General features: G+C 35.6%; 1 protein-coding gene across 4 annotated transcripts in view; it reads left to right on the top strand.

Moving 5' to 3' along the window:
- LOC126856334 (spectrin beta chain, non-erythrocytic 5) overlaps positions 1–24,508 on the top strand; it is a 63,092-nt gene that overhangs the window by 28,591 nt on the left and 9,993 nt on the right. For 3 of the 4 annotated variants that reach the window (XM_050604747.1, XM_050604746.1, XM_050604744.1), the window contains exons 4-16: positions 14,563–14,788; positions 15,069–15,346; positions 15,747–18,350; positions 18,434–18,750; positions 18,861–19,238; positions 19,412–20,077; positions 20,245–20,530; positions 21,517–21,735; positions 21,913–22,355; positions 22,669–22,722; positions 23,124–23,529; positions 23,600–23,800; positions 23,905–24,505. In XM_050604747.1, coding sequence (XP_050460704.1) covers positions 14,563–14,788; positions 15,069–15,346; positions 15,747–18,350; positions 18,434–18,750; positions 18,861–19,238; positions 19,412–20,077; positions 20,245–20,530; positions 21,517–21,735; positions 21,913–22,355; positions 22,669–22,722; positions 23,124–23,529; positions 23,600–23,800; positions 23,905–24,505 — 6,679 coding nt within the window. The remainder of the gene's footprint in view (positions 1–14,562; positions 14,789–15,068; positions 15,347–15,746; positions 18,351–18,433; positions 18,751–18,860; positions 19,239–19,411; positions 20,078–20,244; positions 20,531–21,516; positions 21,736–21,912; positions 22,356–22,668; positions 22,723–23,123; positions 23,530–23,599; positions 23,801–23,904; positions 24,506–24,508) is intronic. The other variant, XM_050604745.1, reaches the window with a different exon arrangement.

The raw sequence follows: 24,508 nt of genomic DNA, 5'->3' as shown, positions 1-24,508 counted from the left end.
CTACTCATGTTATAATGTGATGAAATTATGACTCCACGATACGAGCGTAGATTATTAGTTAGCTATAGAGATAACATCGTCGAAATGAGTGGCGCATACATTTGATTACATAATTTTCATAGGCCGAGCAAATCAAGCAGTTTTTGCGTTTATTTTCTTGTCATAATATAATAATGTATTATGTGTGTAATCATAAGTATCATGCAAAATAATGCGTTATCATTGAATTCTGTTGATTAATGGGCGCAAAATCATTAACTATATTTTTGCGAGAATGCCATGAAAAAGCAATGAAAAATAAATAAGAGAAAAGAAAGAGGACAGGCGACAGCGGAAAAGTAAAAAAATTACATTTTAGATTATTATAATGTATATATATAAAAAAATATATTTTCGAGTTTATTTTTAAAATATTTAAAATACTTATATAATATATGAATATATATATGAATATTATAAATATCATAAATATTATAAATATTATATATATGAACATTTTTATATAAATACATATATTATAAATATTTTGATATCAGTGTTTATAATTTATAATTATTTAGATTATTTATATAAAAATATATTTTTGTTATATTTTATAAAATTGCATATATACATCTAAAATTTTTTTTAATTATGCAATCTTTTTTTATTAAATACTGCTAAAAAGAGGAATAAAAAATTCAACTTAGTACAATTATAATAATTATTTTTTGAAATACTAATTTTTGGACACTGTGTGTTTCTATTTAATTTGGGTATATATTTGTATTTTACAGATTTACATTGATCAACTCTGCTATTACACATCGTATCGGTAAGTGTTGGAGATTAATTTCTATTTTATAATTTAAAAGTAATCAATTTATAATAAAAATTTGATGTATATATGCAAGATGGAAAGGTTTTTAGAAATTTTTATATAGGTTTATCCTTTATTAAATTTTTTCATCGATTATATGTAAGAACTAAAATGATCTCCGTCCCGTCGATTTATTTATACGAGCTATTCGCATAATTTCGATAGGCGGAATGCGACTGCATCTGTGAGCAGTGATCCATAGCTTTTGCTAAATAATGCATGACGCCGTTTACCGTCATGTCTTAACATCAAAGAGCATTATGGGAAGACGGGATAGTGTGCGCGTTTTTGCGATGCAACTTTTTGCGACTTCAATCGCGAACGGTACATCGCGGTGCCGCTTGCGAAAGACGATTTTCATCGGTTTTTCATTTCCTTCTTTTAAAGAATGCAGGAAAAGTTGCGTTTAAATAGAAGTATGGGAAGTTTACTTGTTTCCATCTTAGGCATCTTATGTCAGATACGCACATACGTATAAAAGTTATACACAAACACGTCTAACCAGCAAAAACTGTTACTTTAATTATTTTAAATCGTCTAATTAATGAAAATAATGAAAAGTCGCTAGTGATGTAGTAATGAGTTTTCCTGTCTAAGTCTTCAGATCTCTCACATAGATCTCTTTTCAAAAGAAAAAGATGATTTTGTACAAGTAAATTATAATGAAATTAATATAAATGATAGAATTTAATATAAAAATGTAATATTCTGTAGTTTAAAATTATCTGTCATTAAAAAAAAAAAACATTATAATGATTAAATCTTTAATAAGGAATTTATAAAAATAAAACAAAGCTTATTGTTACAAATAAGTAAAAAATACTAATCTTCCTAATTAATTATTTAAATTTTTTAAATTTGAATCTCTATTTGAATCTCTTGGACTCGATAAAATATTTTAACCTTTAGTAAAAATTCCAAAACTCGTTGAAAAGCAAGGTATATTAGGCGCAGAAGGATTAAGGCCACACCTGAACATATGTCAAATTTGATTAATGCATTCAAGCATCGCACGAATTGATCAAGGTATTATCGCGCGACTGTCTTTACGGTGACGATCTCACCTCCCACCGTGGGCTCCGAAAAAGGACACGAGTTATTTCTGGAGGATGATATGACTATAGCTATCCGTTATGAGTAAACATTTCGCGAATGAGCGTGTGTCATGCGAATGCTTCTTCGCTTTCGCCTAAGGATGCTTTGATACTATCAATATATTTTATTCTCGATATTAAATGAAAAGCAAAAAGAGCGAGAAATTTAATTTAATCTTTCACAAATGATAATTGAAATAGTGGCTGATAAAATGAATAAAAAAAAAAAATTAAAATTGTTTTGAAAACAAATTTATTTAGTGTGTTCAGTACACCAACATCGAATTGATAAAAGTATCAATACCCTTTAAATTTAATTTTTGACTTTTACTTTTTTATGATACGTGCGTATAGAAAGTTGAAGAGATTTTTGCAGCGCGACGAATTAATGAAATCGTGCGAGTTTTCGTGCGTGAAAAGTTATCTTAACGAGGAAAAGTCACGATCCGGCACGAGTTTCTTCCCGGCATTCGCATGTTTCGTAATAACGACACCGGCCGGTAGGCGAACGTGAGTTAATGGTTTAAATAATGACGCTCTCGTTACGGCGGAATTATCTGCATCGTACTGTAATATCTGCATAAATTTTCTTTTGAATGAATCTCTGGGAATTACTTAATTCGCATTATATACTGAAGGAGATACATGTAAACTAAAATTATATACTAAGCTTATTAAGTTTTTATAAAAATGAAAAATAAATGAGAAATTTTTGCGAGATTTTCTTTAGAGAGATGTCAAATTTTACAAGTGAATTTGATAAAAATGCTGCATCAACTATAAACTTTGAAAGATTCCAAAGAGATAAAACTTTCAAAAATTTGATTCGTAAATTCTTCCCTATATTGTGTATTATGTTTTTTAAATATTTTTCTAAATACTTCTTTACAAGACAGCAATCAAATATCTATTAAGATTGCTATTGTGATACAATATTATATGAAAAATATTATATGAAAAATTATCAGAGGAATGTTTGGTCAAAATATATCGGGATATATAATATATTACTATACTTATTATTATTATTATATCATAAAACACAAAAATTACTCGAAAGAGCATCAAGAAGATGAGCTCTGAAAAAGCAAGGCGATTCTCTTATCTCGCCCAAGGGCTCTTCCCAGGTATCCGCAAGAATTCAACCCCAAAGTAATTAGGAAGTTATCCGTTGGGCTTTCTGAGAAGAGGACGATCCCGTTCGAGTGGCCAGCGCACATTGCACGCAGACAGAAAACTGTGAGGAAGGGAAGGGAAAGAGAGACGAAGCAAAAGACGATAAAGAAGAAGAATAAAAAAAAAAAGAAGAAAGCAAATCGGACGCTCTTCAATTTTTTCTGCTTCTTCTCGTGCAATTTTCGACTCACAAATCGAGTGGCAGAACAAGAAGATGCAGGTGGGTATGACGAGGAAGACGATAAGAGTCCGATGAAAGGAAGAAGACAAGAGCGCAAGGTGGTCGATGAAAGAGAAAGAAAGATGAGAGGTGTGGAGGTCAGCGACCGGCAGGCAAAACTTGCTAGACCGCGAGCCTTTGCAGATATGAAGTGAAACCTTTGCAGATATGAAATGACAGTCGCACAAAAGAATACAATAGGACAGAAAGTACCTATTTGGGCGAAGGATGCGGAAGATACGAAAGCGATAATCGTTGATCTTATTAAAAGTTGATCCCAATTTTGAATTATCGATTCCTTTCATAATTCATTCTCTGACATTTTATTTTACTTTTTTTTATATTTGTATAAAAATAATCATATCTGATTATGATTTTAAATATCTTTCCTTTCCTCTCTGTTCTCTCTATCCTATATATTTTCTGCTATATTTTTATTAATATTCACAGAGATATCCATAGGAGAGATTATATTCTCAATCTGAGAATCTAATTTGCGGTGGCTCTCTGTTGCCTGATTTAAGATTTAGACACGTTGCTGTAGACCGCAATTTCCTGCTGCCCCTCAGGCTTCATTCTTCCAACATTATTCTCTCTCTCTTCTCTTATATTCTTATACCTATGGGGCAGATCCGTGCTGATCCTTGCGTGTTAGACAATAACGTTTAGAACTGTTTAGAGTCTGACCTCGTCTGAGCTAACGTCCGTTACGTCTTCACCTTGGTGAGATATCTCCATCGCGGTGGAAATCTATATTCGTCAAAGACGAATATAACAAACGGGAAAGAAAAATCGATTTTATTGAAGCGTATATTAAATTATAAATCAATATAACGATTATAACAAATATTGATTTAATTACCGCATAAATCTCTGGCCGTAAATTTCCTAATACAAAGGGATAAAAAACAAAATATAATATTTATTTTTCAAGCAATATATATATAAAAGAAGAAATCCGCAGCTTTTAATTTATCTTTTTTTGTCATTTATTTTAATTTTATTGACACCATCGTTAAATAAATTAATTAATTGATCAATAAAAACATGCGAAAAATTCGCTGAAGAAACGCAAAATATTTCAATATTCGAAAATCGAAATAATCAATCGTTGTGATAGATAAGCATTTGGCAGAGCTAACATTTAAAGATTCACCGCTAAATCTTGATCATGATGAATATTATTATGAATAATATATACACATATTAATAATGGCATGTAATCGATCACATAAGAAGTAGTAATTTCTACTGAGAGGAAGCCTTGATTGATTATTACACTATCAACCAGTCACTCTTATAATGCCAAGTGCATCCTGTAGTGCGTAATCTGTTATTAATGCTAATATAATTACCTAATTTTTTAAAATCTGAACAAAAATTTTTGTTTCGAAGATGACACCTATATATAAATATCTAATCTATTTCAATTTATCAAAATAAGAATATCAAATCAATTACGCGAGATATGATATAGTAGAATCTGCATCTCATTATAAGCTAAAAAAAGTTAAATTAAGCAAGTCACTGATAGCGAACATTGCAAAAAGCAAAAGCAGAGGTGAAAGTACAGCAAACGGGTTCCATTAGAAAATTATTTCAAAATGAAATTGATACGACACGTGATACGAAGCTGCAAATATCAATAAATATATAGATATTGCTGTTGATAACTCTACGCTCCCGCATAATGACAATAAAAGAAAAGTTGTTTGCCTGATTTAACGCCTTTATCACAATTCGTATGTATTTAATAATCCGTAGATAACGTTATCTACATATGAAATGCAGCAGTGTCAATCCGAGACATACAAAGATTAAAATAGAGCAAGTCATAATCATAATTCCAACTTTTCGAACAAACAAAGAAGATCCATAAAGTTTACAAATCTTGAATAATTTAAGGATTATTCACTAATATTATTACAATTTTAAATAAGTTAATATTTTCAACTTATTTATTTAAGAACTCAAAAAATTAAAAACTTTTTTTTTTTAGTTTAGAATTAATTTATTAAAAAAAAATGGATTTTTTTTTAAATCATTGTTGCACTGGATATTTTATATTTTTTTTTATAACATTTTTATAATATTTCTTTTCTTCAAATTTTAACAAAGCATAGTCAAGGGTCGCGATTATATAACACTCAACTTTCACAATGTTTCCGATAATCCTTTAGTCCACGTGAATGAGAAAACAAATCGAGGCTTTAATGCGAGGCAATCGCATAGCGCAGAACGAAGCAATCGATAGTCAATTATCGCAAATATGTATTATCGTCGATCGATGCGTCGTGTATCTCTGAAGAAAATTCGATAGCTAGCCTTCTGCCCTTTTATCTGACAAATTGCGTGTTAGAATCAGCCTCGTCGTCCTTACATCTCATATGCGCGCGTCGTTCCCACAGGACCGAATCACGCAAATTAAAAGGAACGCCGAAGTATCATTCGAAAGTCCATGATTAATTCCGCGTAATGGATTGCGTGGCTATGCATGATAGATATTTATTCTCCGTTTTGATCATATTTTGATCGCAATTGTGAAGTGCAAATGAAAGTCACCGAATGTACCGTGAAGTTGTGAACAATTTCGCAAAAGCGATATAGATTCCGACATCTTTCTACAGTTATGTTTACAATCTGAACACACATAGTCGCGCTATTGATTTCCGATAATGATGATTCACAAAGAAGGAAAGGATAAATCGTAAAAGTCGCTTTTATCTCTTTTCATAAAATATTGACGAAAGAAAATTAAAATTAATTATAGAAATAGCGTGATTATTATGTTTTCTAAAGTGATACGTACACATTGCCATATTACGATAACAAATATTCTCAGCGATGAGTTCCTCCTGCCTTGCCTGGCAGATTGTCAAAGTAAATAAACGGATCCCTTTTTCCCGACAGCAGAAAAATGCGCTTTATCTTTAAATAACAAAATGCCCACACGAAATTTGTGAAAGTTATAAGCATTTAAAATCAATTTTGCTTTCGTACATTACACATATGCATAAAAACAATACATTTGATTATTCTTATGATCTTTAAAAGCAAAAGAACATCGATTTCTTCTCAAAAAAAAAAAAAACATTTCAGAATATGTATTTTGTATGTGTGTGGAATGACGGAATGGTCATGACGCCATTGACCATTGGAAAAAAATTTCATAGAAAAAGAAAGAAAAGAGAAAGAGAGAGAAATTACGCGAGAATTTTACATGAGACTTCTCGTTTGCGATGTGAATTATTAATTGTGTGACGAAGCAGTTTAGGTCTTGCGATCACGACAGTAATTTAAAAAAAATGATAAATTCGACAGATCGTAATATAATAAATACAAATCGTTTAAATATGTTATCTTCATTTTATGAAATTTATAAGCGCTTATAAACTACTGAATTGTAATTGTCTGCAATAACTCTTAATTTTTCTGATTTTATCGCAAAAACAACACTCGCATCACTCATAAACGAAAATGTATGTTAGCGCCATTTTTTTCGGATTCACGTTATAGTTTGTCACCATGAATCATTAATTAAGAATATGATATTTTATACGTCTGTCTGATTTGATTTTAATTAATCAATCTCGAAAATACTAACTTGCAGATTTGAACATCTAAATTATCTAATTTTTTTTCCTTTGCGACGAAAAATAATAATTAGATAAGATAGATAATATATAATAATAATACATAAATAGTAATTAAAATAATAATTGACTTAATATGCTGGAAAATGAAATTTAAGACAGTTAATTCATTATCTTCGCTAGATTATGCCGTCTTCCAATCTACATATTTTATATTTCACTGTGGCATGTATTCCGCGAATTATTATCTGTGGTCTTCGGAAAAATGAAAAATAAAAAAGAAAGAAAGCGATCGCGAAGAAATCGATAATGTCATGAAATGAGAAAGAAAAAATGAATCGCGCGCTGATCGAGATATCCAAGATACTGAGATGCTTAGCCGCCGGCATCTTCGAGGGATCTTCGACGATCGATATCTCGAATTTGCATACGTTTTGCTCTTTCTTTTATATGCTACGCGCGGACTTCGCACGTTTCTCTTTTAAGTATCGTCGTGGAGAAAACTTTCTACGCGTCCTCGTTCGATGACAGCGGCTACGCCCGCAGAATTTCCCCGATTTTACAATTCCGATTGCCATTTTATGGGCTCTTTCTCTCCTAGAAACTGCACTACTCATTGGCTCTCGTGGCTTTTTACGAGAGAGGAGCAACGGATCGCGAGTATGAGATACGACCGTAAAAGTCGAGGGACGTCTTTCCTAACGGATTCCGCGCCTCGATATCCCTCTACCCGCTACATCCCCGCGGCCGCATCATCGTCCTTCGCAGGCGGACTCGTTGCTCAACCTTGTACTCCATAACCATTCACGGAAAATGCGAGAGCCAGCAAGCGTGCACGTGTACGCTCTGAGACTTGAATGACGTCGGAACTCGTTGACAGATTATAAAAATGTCGAGACATCCGTCGTCAAGGATGTATCGACACAGTCGGTGATTGAGCTCTTTTGAGATTATTCAATTGAAAAAAGACGTACATTTGTAGCCGCGTGAAAGCATAAAAATTACACGAGCGTTTTTATTGTGTGCAATATCTTAGCAAAAATAACGAAGCGAACTAATAATTATTTTATTTTCCCGATTTTTGAGAATATTTTTAAATGTCTGGCTATTCATATTTTCGGAGTAATTTTTATTCTTCCCCTAAATTTTGACATGAGAAAAAAAGGGAAAGAAAAACAGATATTTATTATAAAAGATGTATAATCAATTAACGTATCAAATTAACGTATAATTTAAATTTTGAAGAAAAGAATGTAATAGTAAATATAGTAATAGTTAACATAACTGAATCTTTCTCCACATCTATATCTTTATATCAGTCAAAAAGAGAAACAACTTAATTATCTAATTTATTTCAACGCGATATCGATCAGTGAATTTCGGATCATGTCACTTTCCTCGGCAATTCGACACGATGTTTACGATAATCATGAAATTTCTTCAACGTTCGATAAGACGAGGGATAATAATATGATTATATCAATCGGCTTTTTTATTGCCCCGTTACTTTATTGTAGCATAAATCTAACGTGCGCGTACACATATCGAAGACACAACGATCATTGGAAGCCTCGTTCCGAGAGCTTCATTAACCCACTTAGGGGGCGAAGCGACCGAGAATTCTGCGGGACTCATTAGGTGCGTTTTCTCGAAACGATGACGAAATACATCGAGAATCTCGTGGTTGAATATCGCTGTGAGTTAGAAACGGGAGTTTCCTTTTTTCAAATGTCATTCTTATGTGTCTGCGATCGGCATTCCGTAGCTCTGCCAAGAATGTGCGTGCGGTCGGCTGCCATAGAAAAACTGCCACGTGCAATCTGGTCCCATGCACTTTCCCGACAGAACCCTCGAGGATAGACGTTAATACTAAATTCCTTGTTTTTTTCTTTTTTTTTTCTAAGTCATAATCTTATCTTAAAATAAAGGGATCGAAGGAATAGAGTTAGCTCTATTGCTAATCTTCTTTTGTGTAATCGAACCTTAGGTTTTAACGAATGTTAAAATCTAAGGCTCAATGTTATTTCAATAGTTGACCCTACGTTTTCATCTATTCTTCCTTACTTTTATTTATCTCTCGTCTTTAATTTATCGCTTGTAAAAAAACTATTATTATTCTCACATTATTATTATTCTCATAAGGAAAAGAATCTATTTAAAACTATTAGTTCCAAAAAGAACAAAAAGCACTTCTCTCTTGTGGAAGAAATATATATATTTAGAAAAATAAAATAAAAATAAAAATTAAATAAAAATAAAATAAAAACATAAGTAATATACTAAAGCCTGCTTGTGATGCTACTGTATCAAATGAAGAGATAATTACATCGTCGTTACGAACGTTTATTCGTTGTTTTCCACGCAGTTACTACCTTCAACAAATAAACGATCGAGCGGTTGCCTACAGCGCGCCGGTCCAGTGAATGTCCGTATGTAGGAGTCGCATTCCAAGATAAATGCATTAGAATTGCTATTCCCATTCCGCCGACTTTATGGCGGAATGGGAATTTACCTTACAACTGTCCGGCGCGGCCCACCGCGTTACCGCAACTCCTCGCGAAATTAATTCCCACAAATGTTTCCATTAATTCGCATCGAGTCGCACCGCGGATGCAACACGATGTTAAGATAATCTTCTCTCGAATAACTGTGAATTATATAGCGATTACTTTTTATTGTCACATTTTTATATCATATAATTATTAACAATGTTACTTCCAAATCTTATAAAATTCTTGTGGAAATTTATTTTTCTTAAATTTCCTCGTATTCAAAATGTTTCGATTCTGTAGAGATCACTCTGCACTCCCACGGCACCGAACGACACCGAACATTCTCTCATGCAAAATGCAAGGCACGCGCATTATGCAATTATCAATTGAAGCGATCGTATTTCATCGCGATGACGGGGTCGAGGCTCGAAAATTTAATCGACTCGATCGGGCACGCTTCAACACAATACGTCAATTAGGGGAGGGAGGCAATACAAGGAGGCGCCCGAGGCGCTTGAAAATCTCGCGTAAATTGCGGTCGGCGTTCTGCAACGCGCAAAAAGCGATCGCCGAGAAGAATGGGCGGCCGTCCGTGCCGCCAGTCGGTCGGTTAAGTTATTTAACGTTCTTGCCCCTTATCTCTCGATGCCGTGTGTCTCTTCTCTTGCACGAATTTTAACCATACCCGGCATTTTAACGCGACGCCGCGCATAACAGTACCACGTTCCCCGGCGCTTCGCTATGCACTCATTCATTATTCATACATTGCTAAAACACGGCTTGCAACGTGAGTGCACGCGTCCTGACGTGGCGAAAATTCGAAGATTCGACCTCTCTTATTGTTCCCTCCTCTCTTTTTATGCCCGCTCCGTGACTTTATTGACTAACAGATTATGTCTACATTATTATTGAGATAAAAATGTGTTGAAAGAGAAATATCAGAGATATATCAAAAAATTTTGATCTAAAATTCTCCTTGACAATACTTGATTGTTTGAAAACCAAAAACAGATTTTATAATCATATTTTTCGCTGTCAAAAATATTAAGTAAAGCTATTTATTTCTAGAATATTTTTTTCCTTTCAATTCTATAATTTTTTCGAAAAGAAAATTAAATTTCTAAGAAAAAAATTACACGATATATAATTGAAATTTATCTCTCGTTTGTACGTTCTAATTTAATTTTGATTTCCGTTGTGTTTTATTTTATAATAAACTTCTAATGTAATTTAATTCGCGTATATGTTTTATTGTATTTTTTTTTCTACCTGAACAAAAGAGAAATTACAAAAAAAAAAATTGTAAATTGCGTTGCTTGAAACAACTCTGCGCAGTTTCGCGCTATTATCTTACTGCACTTCGTTTCGGATTGCATTTCAGCTCACGATGCACCATTGAATGACAGCGTATCACGTATCGTTGACATCGCATTCAAGTTCCAGAGTTAATGACACGTTCGCGGGGGGGATGCGCAATCAGCTGATCGAGCCAGCTACCGATCATTGCACCGGTCGACAGTTGTGTCGCACATCGTTATGCGAGGCCTCTCTCTATCATTATCGACTGGATACCGCTCGTAAATATATTATCCGCTCGGTGTTATTACGAACATAGATATATAATGTTCACGGTAGCTGGAAATTGCACGGTGACAGCGGGAATGCGTTTGCTTTGGCGTTCTCGCCACGCTATTTAAGCTAAGTAGATCATTAGTCGTGCGTCCTGTTGCGTTATCACGTGCGATGAGTCACGAAGGGATACTTTTTTTTACATACGACAAATCGACATACTCGTCTGCTTAGCCTAATGCACCTCGTTCATTATTTATCAAAAGGAATATCTTTCTGAGAAATACGTATATGAGAGCATCGAGTGTATTCATCATGAATGTAATAGTGATCGTTAAAGACAATATTTAAGAAAATGTTTTCTTAGTCTTGACGATTATCATTACAGATTTATCAAAGAATAACTAAAGTCAAAGAAAAGTTAAAACAATTTGTAAAATTTAATGTAAAGAATCGACATAATTTTTACCATAATAACTATAATAAAATATAATATAATAAAAAAATAATATAATGATATAAAAAATGTGTATCAATGTAATAAAAACTTTGTAAAATAACATGTAGCAAAAAATACAAATTTCACAGCCTCGCTTCCGCGTGCGATAAGATTCATAAAAACCTGTCTTGCTTTCTCAAGTCAAACATGACGCTGAATTTTCTCTCTCTCTCTCTCTCACTAATTTTAAACTAATTAGATAATAATAAACCGGTTTACCTACATTATATGGTAGACAAAAATATCGAGTTAAGTTCAACGCTGAGCGAGCCTGGAGCGGTAGTTGCCTCGCTCAGGCGTCTGGCGATCGCGAAATAAGTCGAGGCGAGCACGTGGCTGAAAGCCCCTCCGGGACACGAGGAAGTCCGGTCTGGTAGGCCGAGATGACGTTGAGATTCAGCAGTACTCGGCTCGTTAACTTCGTCCACGACGTCGACGATGTCGTCCGCGTTGGCCGTTTAACGGTTACGCTACGCGTTCTCTTTGTTTTGGATTCCACGAGCTGTCAACCATTCCGATCGGCACAAAACGCCATAATTTCCATTTCCCAGCGGCCTTGATAGACCCTCTGGCACAAGTGATCGGACTGCATTCCAGCAGCAGCCACGCTCGACAGGCGTACGTCCCACGATTAACTATAATAGCGTGGCGAGAAGCGCGAGCAAAACTGTATCGATCCCATCGATATTTTGCGACCAGTATCATCGGACGAGCGAATTTATAAATCTGATAACCGAGCGTATAAAGTACACAACTCAGTATAAATATGTATAACTCACTTTAGATAATCCTGCGAATTTGTCCGGAGAAAAGAAAGGCCCGCTGTTCTTGCAATTTAAAATATTTGATCTTATATAAAGTGTATTATACTAAATTGAAAACTTTGTACATTATATATAATTTTTTTTTATATATAAATTATACTATTATATTATAATGTATTGTATTACGTGTATTAACGCGAATCAACTTTTTCAGAATTTTTTATTTAATTTAAATAATTAAATAATAATTAAATTAATTAATTATATATTAAAGATACTATGAAGGAAATCCATTAGAAAATCATAGAAGAATGTAGATTTTTAAATTATTTAACATGTGTGGAAAAGTAATGTTGTACCTTCTACTTCAAACGGATTTTGATGACTTTTGATATCACGATCTAGTTGCTACTAAAAAAGTAATCCTCTCTGAGAAGGAAGTATTTACAAGAGTTCCTTGTTAATTTCCCATGCGTGCATGTACCGAGCGTGATACCCACAATTATATCATCAGAGCTTACATCCGCGAGCGTTAAAGCGACCATTAAAAACGCATCGAGTATCATCGCAGAATTATTAGCGATCGACAAACATATAATGACATAGGTGCTCGATGATTTAACAACACGCTACTTTCACCATCATCGACAAGTTTATTAATAACGACCGGGACTCACCGTCGCTTAGAAATAACAAATGTTGCGTTATCAATAAGACCCAATCACGACTGGATGAACCGTAATGTAGTGACACATCGCGGCAATACGGTTGCCACCGGCTGTTCTACGCGCGAGTATAATTCCATTGACACGAAGAGATTCACGACCGGAATAATTGAACTATCATTTTCGGAATCTTCTTCGGTGTCTAAATTAGAATTTATTATCTTTACAACACGCTTAGATTTTTTTTCTATCTACTCCCCCTACTTACTCTTCGATTAGCAAGGAATAGTAGCAAGTTTCTTTACATGCCAATAAATTAAATCTTGTTGACAGTTGCTACGTGCCGAGGAATGTCAAAGATATCGTTCTGTCTGTGATCTGTGATTCGGGCTTTACAGATTTAATGTATAACGGCCAAGTTCATTACTCTGAATAATTACGAGACGTGGAGTCGTAAAACACGAAAGCAGGTCACACGGAGAAAAAAGGCCAAAAAATTTCCACCGTCCGTTCCATCATGCGTTTCTCCTCGATCGCGCGGAATAAAATGCAATTATTAAATCGCAGTTGTAATTCATCTCGGTTGTAATTCATTACACGGCGTGGTCACATAATTACTTCCGCTGAGTCGGGTCCGTTCTCAACGGGATTTCACGCGCTTCAAAATTAATGATCCGAAATAAATTTCATAACGATCCATGACATAAATAAAATTAAAAAAAAAAACATCTCGCGAAGCAGTACTGATATTTGTATTCGTTTCTCTTCGATCGCGTGCAATGTAATATCCGAATATGAATTGCCGTTAAAATTTCACGCCTTATAATTATATATGTTAATGTTCTTCAAGATTTTTTACTTTAATTTTTGATACTAATTTAATTCTAATTAATAAGCCAAATGATAACTTTGCATACGCACGTAATTAGGATAGTAAAAAAAAATGGTAAATGCGTTTACCGACTTTTTAAATTTGTAATATTACATCGTTTTTTTTTTTTTTTTTTTTTTTTGATGACACCTTACGATCTTGTTGTTACAACGCAGCATCTTGTTATTCTCGATTACTCGGAATCCACGGCATCGTGCTATACGCCTTTTCTATTCTTACAAATTACTCATCCGTTATTAAGACTTGACATTTACGCAACCTGCGTTAAACATTGCGCCGACTAAGCGTAGACGTGCAATAGAACGGAATGCAAATAATTATGCAAATGGCATGTTGCATTAATTATACGGGCGCATTATTCATTCGCTGATCGAGTCATGTAAAAAAAAAAAACATGTGCTGATCTCGCCGCATAGCGTTCTAGAAAAACTTAGAACTTATTATGTTAACATAGGAGTCGTGAGAGAGAAAAAGAAAGTATATACATACTTTGAAAATTTTGTTAAAGTCTTCTCTTCTTTCTTATGTTTGGAAAAGATTTTAACGTTATAAATACGTACATAAAACATATAATTTTATTGACTTCTAAAAAGTTCTAATATTATTTATTAAATGTTACTGCTCGAGTAATGCGAGATTATTGAAACATTATCTAATATCAAAATATATTTCCGCAAAAAATGTATACAATAGAATCAATTCTCGCTTAGTATCTGAAGAATTATATTCTCATTTTCAGGTTCGTTTGGAGAGTATCGGTGCAGAGGATATTGTGGACGGTAATCCTAGATTGATTCTCGGTCTCATCTGGACCATTATTCTGAGATTTCAAATACAAGAGATCGAGATCGACGTGGACGAAGAGAATGACAGCAGCGAGAAGAAGTCTGCCAAAGATGCTCTGTTACTCTGGTGTCAGAGAAAGACAAATGGCTATCCCGGCGTCAACATTCAGGACTTTACCGGTGAGTCGACTTCTTCATCTTGCATACGATTATGCGGCATGAATATTCAATCTTCGAATGTCGCAAAAAAGGTTTGAGAAAATTCTATGATATTTACGAGTTTAGAAAATGTTTACCATAGTCTTATATTCGTTTACAAATTTTATTCTGGGATTTTTGAACATTCAATAATTCGTAAGATGTATTTTATATATAATATATATTTCTTTTTTATAAAATTGTATAATCGAAAGATATAAGAAAAATTCAAAATATAATATTTTAAATATTATATAAATAGGGTCCTGGAGAAGCGGCCTTGGTTTCAATGCTCTCATACATGCTCATCGACCAGACTTGGTCAATTGGTCGGAATTGCAACAAAACAAGAACATCGATAATCTCAATTATGCTTTCGACGTTGCCAACTCAGAACTCGGCATACCTCGGCTTTTGGACGCGGAAGATGTGGACACAGCCAGACCCGACGAGAAGTCTATTATCACTTATGTTGCGTCTTATTACCACACGTTCGCCAGAATGAAGAACGAGATAAAGAGCGGCAAGAGGATAGCGAATGTACGCTCACTTTTAAAACTTTATTTAATATGTATAGAGAGAACTCTATGAAATAAAACATATTTTAAAAATTTAAAGATTGATATATATATATATATCTCTCTTTTAATAATTTTGTTTGAAAATTAAATTAAAAATAGAGGATATATATTTAGAAATTTCATGTTTTACATGAATTGAAGAAAGAAAGACTCTTAGTTTTTAGATTTGAATATTTTATATCCTTGCAAGAATGTGTCAGGATTTAAATATTCACATATTTCAGAATTAAAATATCTTACATTCCGAAAAGAGCTACAAAAAATTCAGGAATCTAGATAATTAATTAAAGAAATAATTAATTTAATTTAATTAAATTGAATAGCTCGACACTAAATTATTTTTTTTTCTATTCGTACAGATCGTTGGCCAAATGATGGATGCGGACAAGATGAAGATTCATTACGAGAAGTTGACGACCGATCTTCTCGAGTGGATCAAGATGAAGATCGAGGTCTTAGAGAATCGCAGTTTCCCGAATTCGCTTGAAGGTATCCAACGAGAACTCTTGGCCTTCAAACAATACCGAACCGTAGAGAAACCGCCAAAATATAAGGAACGGTCCGAAATAGAAGCGTTATACTTTCACATAAACACTCAATTAAAGTCTCTGAATCAGCCAGCGTTCACTCCACAAGAGGGCCAGTTGATTCATGACATCGAGAGAAACTGGGTGGAGTTGGAAAGAGCGGAACACCGTCGCGAAGTCGCCTTGAGAATTGAGCTGTTGCGACAAGAGAGGCTTGAGCAATTAAATTATAAATTTGAGCGAAAAAGCGTCCTGAGGGAAGGATACCTGAAGGAGATGATCCAGGTGTTAACAGATCCTCGATATGGCAGCAATATGGCGCAAGTGGATGCCACGGTGAAGAAACACGAGGCCATTAGCGCCGATATCTTGGCGCGTGAAGAGCGCTTCCACGATCTGACAAATATGTCTGAAGAGCTTGTGCGAGAGAACTATCACGGCCTGGAGAGAGTCCGTAGCAGAGAACAAGAAGTGTTGCAGAGATGGAAAGAGCTGCTGGCTTTGCTAGATCACCACAAATCCAATCTAGTCGCGCTAAGCTCCTTGATGAGCCTGATGAGAGAGATCGACACGACGCTAGCTTCGATCCAGGAGCTTCAACTGAATTTCCAGAGTATCGACGTGGGTCCACACTTGTTAGGAGTTGAGGATCTCTTACAAAAGCACAGTTTGCAGGAGTTGCAAGTGACGGCTCTGGGAGAAAGCCAGAGGCGACTCGGTAGACAGGCCGCTCAACATTTGGCACAGCCACAAAATAAGGAAGTGCCATTGTTGCAGCAAAAACTGGAACTACTGAATCGCACTTACGACGAGCTTGTGGAGAACAGTAAGGAGCGCAAGGCTAGATTGGAGGATGCTCGAAACTTTTTCCACTTTCTTCAAGATCATGAGGACGAGGAGTCGTGGTTAGTGGAGAAGCAGCGAATCTGCAAGGCTGGCATTTCCGCGAAAGATCTACGAGCCGTGATATCGTTACAGCAAAAGCATAAAGCCCTGCAGGACGAGATGAAGGTGCGCAGGCCGAAATCCGAGCAGCTCTGTGACGCCGGCAGGAAACTGATAGCCGACAATCATCCGTCAGCACTGGAAATACAAAATCGAATAGACTCATTGCAGGAACATTGGAGAGTTTTGCAAGAACTGGCGGCGTTGCGGAAGAAGCAGCTGGACGACGCGGCCGAAGCGTTTCAATTTTACGCTGATGCGAATGAGGCAGACTCGTGGATGAACGAGAAAATGGCGTTAGTGGCTTCGGAAGATTATGGAGTGGACGAGCCAAGCGCTCAGGCTTTGTTGCAAAGGCACAAGGATCTGGAAGGCGAATTGAATGCTTACAGAGGTGATGTGCAGTCTCTGAATGCGCAGGCGGAGAAACTTATCAAATCTGGCATCTCTACTCTGGAATTAACTGCTGATCCCGAACCGGTCGCCGAGTTGGAACAAGAAGAATGGAGCAAGGAGATCAGACTGATGCCGCAAGATGAGTGGGTGGACGAGGTAGTCGAACGAATGGAGCCGAGAACTGTTCAGGAGGATAGAATGGTACCGCAAGTAAAGAGTTTGTATCCATTCGACGGCCAAGGTATGCACATGGTAAAGGGCGAGGTGATGTTTTTGTTGAATAAAACAAATCCCGATTGGTGGAGCGTCAGAAAAGCGGACGGTACGGACGGATTCGTGCCGGCTAACTATGTTCGCGAGATTGAGCCAAAGATCGTACAAGTGCAGGTACGTAAACTCGAAAAAATCAAAACGACGCAACGTGTGAAGAAGACGAAGATGGTCAAGCAGGTGGTGCCAGTTCGCCGACTAAAATCTATTAAATCTACCGTGAAACCAATCAAGCGAAAGACGATGAGCGATGGCGACAGCGTAGAGAAGCGACAGAAGAAGATTAACGACACTTATGGCGAGCTGCAGGAACTCGCTGTGAAGCGTCACGCATTACTGGAGGATGCCATCAGGTTCTATGGCTTTTATCGAGAGTGTGACGATTTCGAAAAATGGATTAAAGACAAGGAAAAGATGCTAAGAGTTGAGGATCCTCAGGACAACGTTGAAACGGCGAGAAGAAAGTATGAAAAATTCTTAACGGACTTGTCGGCTTCCGGGAAACGAGTAGAGGCAATAGATGCAGCAGTTGACGAATTTGTTCGTCAAGGCCACAGTCAATTGGACAAGGTGAAGGCCAGACAGAGGCACATTCATCAGCTGTGGGATCATCTAAACTGGCTAAAGACGCAGAAAGAGAAAAGCTTGGAGGGTGCGTCAAGCGTCGAATTGTTTAACAGAACCTGCGGCGAGGCTCATGATTGGATGTTGGAAAAAATCACCCAGTTAGATACAGCCGAACTTGGACCTGATTTGAAGACTGTACAAGCTCTACAGAGGAGACATCAACATTTAGAACGAGAATTGGCACCAGTCGAAGAAAAAGTAAAATATTTTAGCTTTTTTTTAGATAAGAAAAATAATAGAGACAATATTATATCTTAATTCTTATAATTCAATTATTACAGGTACGCAAAGTGAACTTGTTAGGCAACAGTGTCAAGAATTCATACCCACACGAATGCAACAACGTCAACGTAAGACAAAACGAGATCAAGGAACTCTGGAACAAAGTCCAAACAAAGGCCAAGGAGCGACGATCTCGTTTAGAAGATGCGGTCGGCCAACAAATATTTATGAATAGCTCGAAGAATCTGATTAACTGGGCTACAGACATACAAGAAACGATGAAAGCCGAGGAGCCAGTCAGAGATGTAGCCACGGCCGAACAACTCAAGAAACAGCATATGGAGCTTGGAGAAGATATACGAACCAAAGAAGATGAGTACGTAATTTTATATTTAATAAAATTTAATATTATATAAATAATATTTATCAAAAAATTCCTATTCTAAATACAATTTTTGAAATATATTTTTTTCTGTGCTTATATAGATTTCGTGAAGTCGAGGATCTCGGTCGAGAACTGTTACGTCGTAATCCGAATTTGGCGGATGTACGCGAACGTTTGGATAAACTGAACGGATTATATCCAGCGGTAACGGCCGACTGGATGACAAAAGAAGAATGGCTACGACAATGCTTGGAATTGCAACAATTTAATCGGGAAGCCGATCAGATTGAAGCTACTACTAGTTCTCATGAAGCTTTCCTCGAATTTACTGATTTGGGCGAATCTTTGGACGATGTCGAGGCTCTATTGAAACAACATGAAAAATTTGAGAACACTCTTCACGCGCAAGATGACAGATTGAAGCTATTTAGCGACACTGCCGATAAGTTAATCACTCAAAATCACTATGACAAAGATTAGTAAGTATCAGATAATTAATTGATTGATGATTTAAGAATAAATATCGAATCTTTCTCTCTTTTTTTTCTTATGAAATATAATTAAAGTCGCAATTAAATAATAAAACAATTTTAATCGTAATTTTTTGACTCATGAAATTTTATAGCATTTTCTATATAAATTTAATTTACAGCATCAACGAAAAAAGAAATCAAGTACTAGCACGTCGTATGGCAGTAAAAGACGCTGCTCAACGTCGAAGAGCGGCTTTGAAGGCATCCGAGCATTATCAACAATTCTCAGCCGAAGTGGATGACTTGCGCGATTGGTTGGGCGACAAGATGAAGACTGCGGCCGACGAGAGTTATCGTGATTTGAATAATCTCGAACGCAAACTACAGAAGCATGAAGCGTTTGAACGAGAATTACGTGCCAATGAAGGACAGTTAAGAGCAGTCAATAAGGCGGGCAAAGCGCTGATATCTGAAGAAAATTATAGATCAGATGACGTGGGAAAAACCTTGAAGGATCTAAATGATCAATGGGACCGACTCGTAGCATTATCGCTGGAAAAAGGTCGTAGATTGCGCCAAGCTGCATCACAACATGGATACAATCGCACTATGGAAGATGCCAGGTTGAAATTAGAAGAGATAGAGAGCTGTTTGCAGAGTAAGCAAGTAGGCATGGATCTTCGTAGTTGCAAGGAATTGCTGAAAAAACATCAGACTCTCGAGAGCGATATGTATCTGTGGGAGCAAAAGGTAGACGATCTCGTAGCCATGGGTCAGGAGATGGCGCATGAAGGTCATTTCGATGCGGTGAACATCCTGAAGACCAGTCAAGCTACGCAGAAAAAGTATGTGAGAATTGACTTCTTCGTTATTATTTAAATTACATCACCTTTTTTTATATAATCAAATTGATTTTTTAAATGATCACTATATCATGTATCAAATTAATTCATTATTGAAATAAATATAGATAATGATACATACAAATAATACACGAAATTCATATTCATAGATTCCGCAGTCTAAAGGAACCGGCTAAGAAACGGCGAGAAGCATTGGAAGAGAGTTTGCGCTTCCATAAATTCGGCTTTGAGTTGGATGCAGAATTACAGTGGATCAAGGACCACTTGCCACAAGCATCTTCGACAACGCTCGGACAAAATCTACACCAAGCCCAAACTTTGCATAAAAAGCACAAGAAGCTCGAAGCGGAAATCGCCGGTCATCAGTCTATGATAGATAAGACTTTGTCTTCCGGACAGGCTCTTATTGATCAGATTCATCCAGAGAAGAAAAAGGTAAAATTGCGAGAGTTATTACCAAATAATATTTTTTTTCTCGTGGATTTGCATGATGATCGAAGATGACACAAGATTGGAGTAAAAAATTATAATTTTTGCACAGCTGGAGCGTCTCGAAGAATATTGCGTGTACAGAGGTAAGGTGGATGCACTGATGCATGGGAAATATTGTCACAGATATCTGTCGCTTTTCCGTGTTAATTGTTATCAATTGTTTGATTTCACGTAATTAATAAGTTATTATTTTTATAAGATAATTAATTGTCATTGTATTTTTGTAGCGCAGTCTCTAAAATTATATGAGCTGTATTTGTTATAATTGACTCATAATATACCAAAAAACTCTTTCTATTAGGTTTTATAAAAAGTAACATCAGATACAGCATTTCATATAAAAATAAATATAAAAATTGTATAAATTTTTTTGTTTTGAGATATTTTAATAATTTTGAAATATTAAATATTTATAATTTAATGTCGTGTGTCCAGAGTTAATTATATCAAAGTATGTTCTTTTTTAATACAGGTGAACGAGTATTTTGAATATAATTTTTTATTTGTTTTTACTAAAGTATTATTTTTGCAGCTTATTTATTTTATGTTAAGAATATAATATTAATCATTAATATATGATTTATGAAATTCTAGTTGCAATAAGCTTATCAATTATTTTATTCCATAGCTTAATAAACTTCAAAATTAACTTCAAAATAAAGTTAAAAAATGAACACATATTGTGCATGCAGATTATAATAAAATAATATTTCTGCCACAGCAATGAAATTCTAGGCAGTGTCAGTAGTATTGTCAACATATTTTATACTGAAATTGAAATTGAGCTTTTGAAAACAATATGGCAGCAATTAATTATTTAATGAATTATTAATTTGTATTTGTTTCGTGCGAGTAACATGAAAATGTAACAATTAGAGTTATTATAGACGACATATATAAGTAATAGATTATATCAATGCTTTTGATAGATACAAGAACTATGCGATATTTTGGATGATGCGTGGAAAGACTTGCAAGATAAAGCAGAAGAGCGTAGTAGAGCATTGGATTTGTCCCTAAAAGCACAAGAATTCCTTTTCGAAGCCGGTGAGGTCGAGAGCTGGCTCAACGAGAAAAACGATGTATTGAGTTCTACCGATTACGGCAGGGATCGCGATGCTGCCACGAAATTATTGACGAAACACAAGGTATGCATTTATACAGCGCAATATGAAACATGTGCGCAATATCAATAAAAATTCTATTATTTCATTAATATTTAGTAAAAACTTTTATATTAATTCATATTCATATATTAATTTTATATTAATAAAATTTTCATAATCAACTATATTATATTAAAAATTCTGATTTATAATCTGCAGGCTGTTGAACTCGAATTAGACACGTACAATGGCATCGTAACAGAAATGGGACACACTGCTTCTACAATGATAAACTCAAAACATCCAGACAGCAAGGCGATAGCCAACAAGCAGCAAGCAATCGTTCAACAAATGCGTGCTCTGCAGCGACTAGCTACCGTGAGGCAACAGCGTTTAATGGAGAGCATGTATCGCCACGAATATTTCTTAGAAAGCAGAGAGTTGGAGCAATGGATCAAGGAACAGGAACAGGCGGCCGCATCAGAAGACTACGGTCAGGATTACGAGCATCTGTTACTGTTACAAGCGAAATTCAACGACTTCAAGCATCGAATAGAGGCCGGCTCCGAAAGATTCAATCAATGCGAAGAATTAGCCAGAAAATTGATCGCCAACGAGAGTCCTTACATTCAGGACATTGAAAAACGCCAGGAACAATTAGGGTAAATCTTTAACTATCAATAAATCAATCAAAAGAATTTTCTCTAATCTTTTTATTTTTCTGCTATTTCAATAATTTCTTTATTACTTTTGTAGAGCATTAGTAATGCGTCATTTGCACGAAATAAATTAACAAGATAATGTAACTGATATATAAAATAATATTTCTCTCTCTTTTTCTTTTGTATGAAATACAGTTCACATAAATTAATATCATATCTTTTAACTATATCTTTTAATATAGAAAAATCTATTTCTATTTTTTCTCGGTGTTGGGTCGCACTAACATTCTTTCTATATACATATTTCACGTAGATCCGATGAAGACGATCCGGTGTTTCAAGTACATAAGCAACATGTGGTAATGAAGTGAGTACTTGGTTGTGGAATAACTCTCATATTTGCAAATTTATATAAATTATATCATGTATAAATTAATCAAAGCTTGTATATTTTAATGCTATGTAAATTTTTTGAAACCTTGCAATTTTTATAAAAAATCAAGATCTCTTATATTATATTAGCTTGGTTTTTTTCTGATTTTCTATATATCTTTAATTTTTAATTTCTAAATTTTAGAGATTTCTTTTAAAAATTATTATAAATCGATGTAAAACTTCTTCAAATTTTTGGATGCTTATTGATATTATGTAAACAATAAAATTATTCACAATTTAATAACAATTCGTCTACTACAGATTAAAAATTTTATATAATTTTCAAACAAGGTGTAACAAAATTAATAATTCTGATTCATTCTTCTTTATCAGGGAATCATGGCAACATCTGTTAGGTCTCATTCGAAATCGTGAACAGCGATTGCAAGCAGCAGGCGAGATACATCGGTTTCATCGCGATGTGGCTGAAGCGCTATCACGAATACAGGAAAAGGAGGCTGCTTTGCCAGAAGATCTAGGTCGCGATTTGAATTCCGTTTTGGCGTTAATTAGACGTCACGAAGGATTCGAAAATGATCTAGTCGCACTGGAGGCTCAATTACAAGTTCTAGTCGAGGATGCGTCCAGATTACAAGCTCATTATCCGGGAAACAATGCGACGCACATCGATCAGCAGCAGCGAATCGTCGTTATTCATTGGGAGGAATTAAAGAATAGATCTGCTCATCGAAGGGATCAGTTGCAGGCTAGCTGTGACTTGCAACGGTTCCATGCTCAGGTATGCTTCTTATCTATCATCATGTTTATTTAATGATTTACATTATTTCTAACGGAAAAAATATTTTTAGGCCAGAGATTTGATGAATTGGGCAGCTGGACTACGCGCTACAATGTCAACAGAGGAGAAGGTTCGAGACGCGGCCAGTGCGCAAACTTTAAAGGCGGAGCATGAGGCTCTGAAAGGAGAAATCGAAGCGCGGGAGGAAAATTTCAGTTCGGTGCTCGATCTAGGCGAGGCCATGGTTCAAACTGGTCACTACGCCGCTATGGTAAGAAATCCATTCAGTAAGATCGTTTATAATCCATGTAATAAATCGGTCAGAGCGGTATTTCATTTGCGAGTATTCATTAATCATGATGTTATATTTTTTAGGATGTTGAAGAAAAATGCAACCAACTCTTGGACGAGCGACAAAAGTTGCATACTGCTTGGCAGCAGAAAAAAGTGCATTTGGATCAATTGATCGACTTGCACTTCTTTTTGCGAGATGCCAAACAACTTGATACTTTATCTAGCACTCAGGAAGCCGCGCTGAGCGGCGACAACTTCGGGATCTCGGTCGAGGAAGTAGACGCGCAGATGAAGAAACACAACGAGTTTGAAAAACTGTTAGTGACGCACGAGGAAAAACTGACGGCGCTGCAAGAGCATGGGAACAAGCTTTTAGCGCAAAATCATTTTGATTCATCGACTATCGCCCGGCGATTGGACGAAGTCATTCGAAGACGTGAAAAAATCCGAGATTTGTGCGATGTGCGAAGAAGAAAACTGGAGGCCAGTCTACTACACGCGCAGTTTGTCAGAGATGTGGGTGAGGCCGAATCTTGGATAGGCGAGAAGCAGAAGAAATTGGAAGCGGAAGCGTCAAAAGGTGAAGTGTCCAGTTTGGAAGACAAAATCAAGAAATTGCAAAAACATCAAGCATTCCAAGCGGAACTGGCAGCAAATCAAAGCAGAATCGAAGAAATTAAAGGTA

This window comes from Cataglyphis hispanica, chromosome 18, assembly GCF_021464435.1.
Source record: "Cataglyphis hispanica isolate Lineage 1 chromosome 18, ULB_Chis1_1.0, whole genome shotgun sequence".
NCBI lineage: Eukaryota > Metazoa > Arthropoda > Insecta > Hymenoptera > Formicidae > Cataglyphis > Cataglyphis hispanica.
Note: the sequence above shows the minus strand (reverse complement) of the source record. Positions and strands in the feature narration are given on the sequence as shown.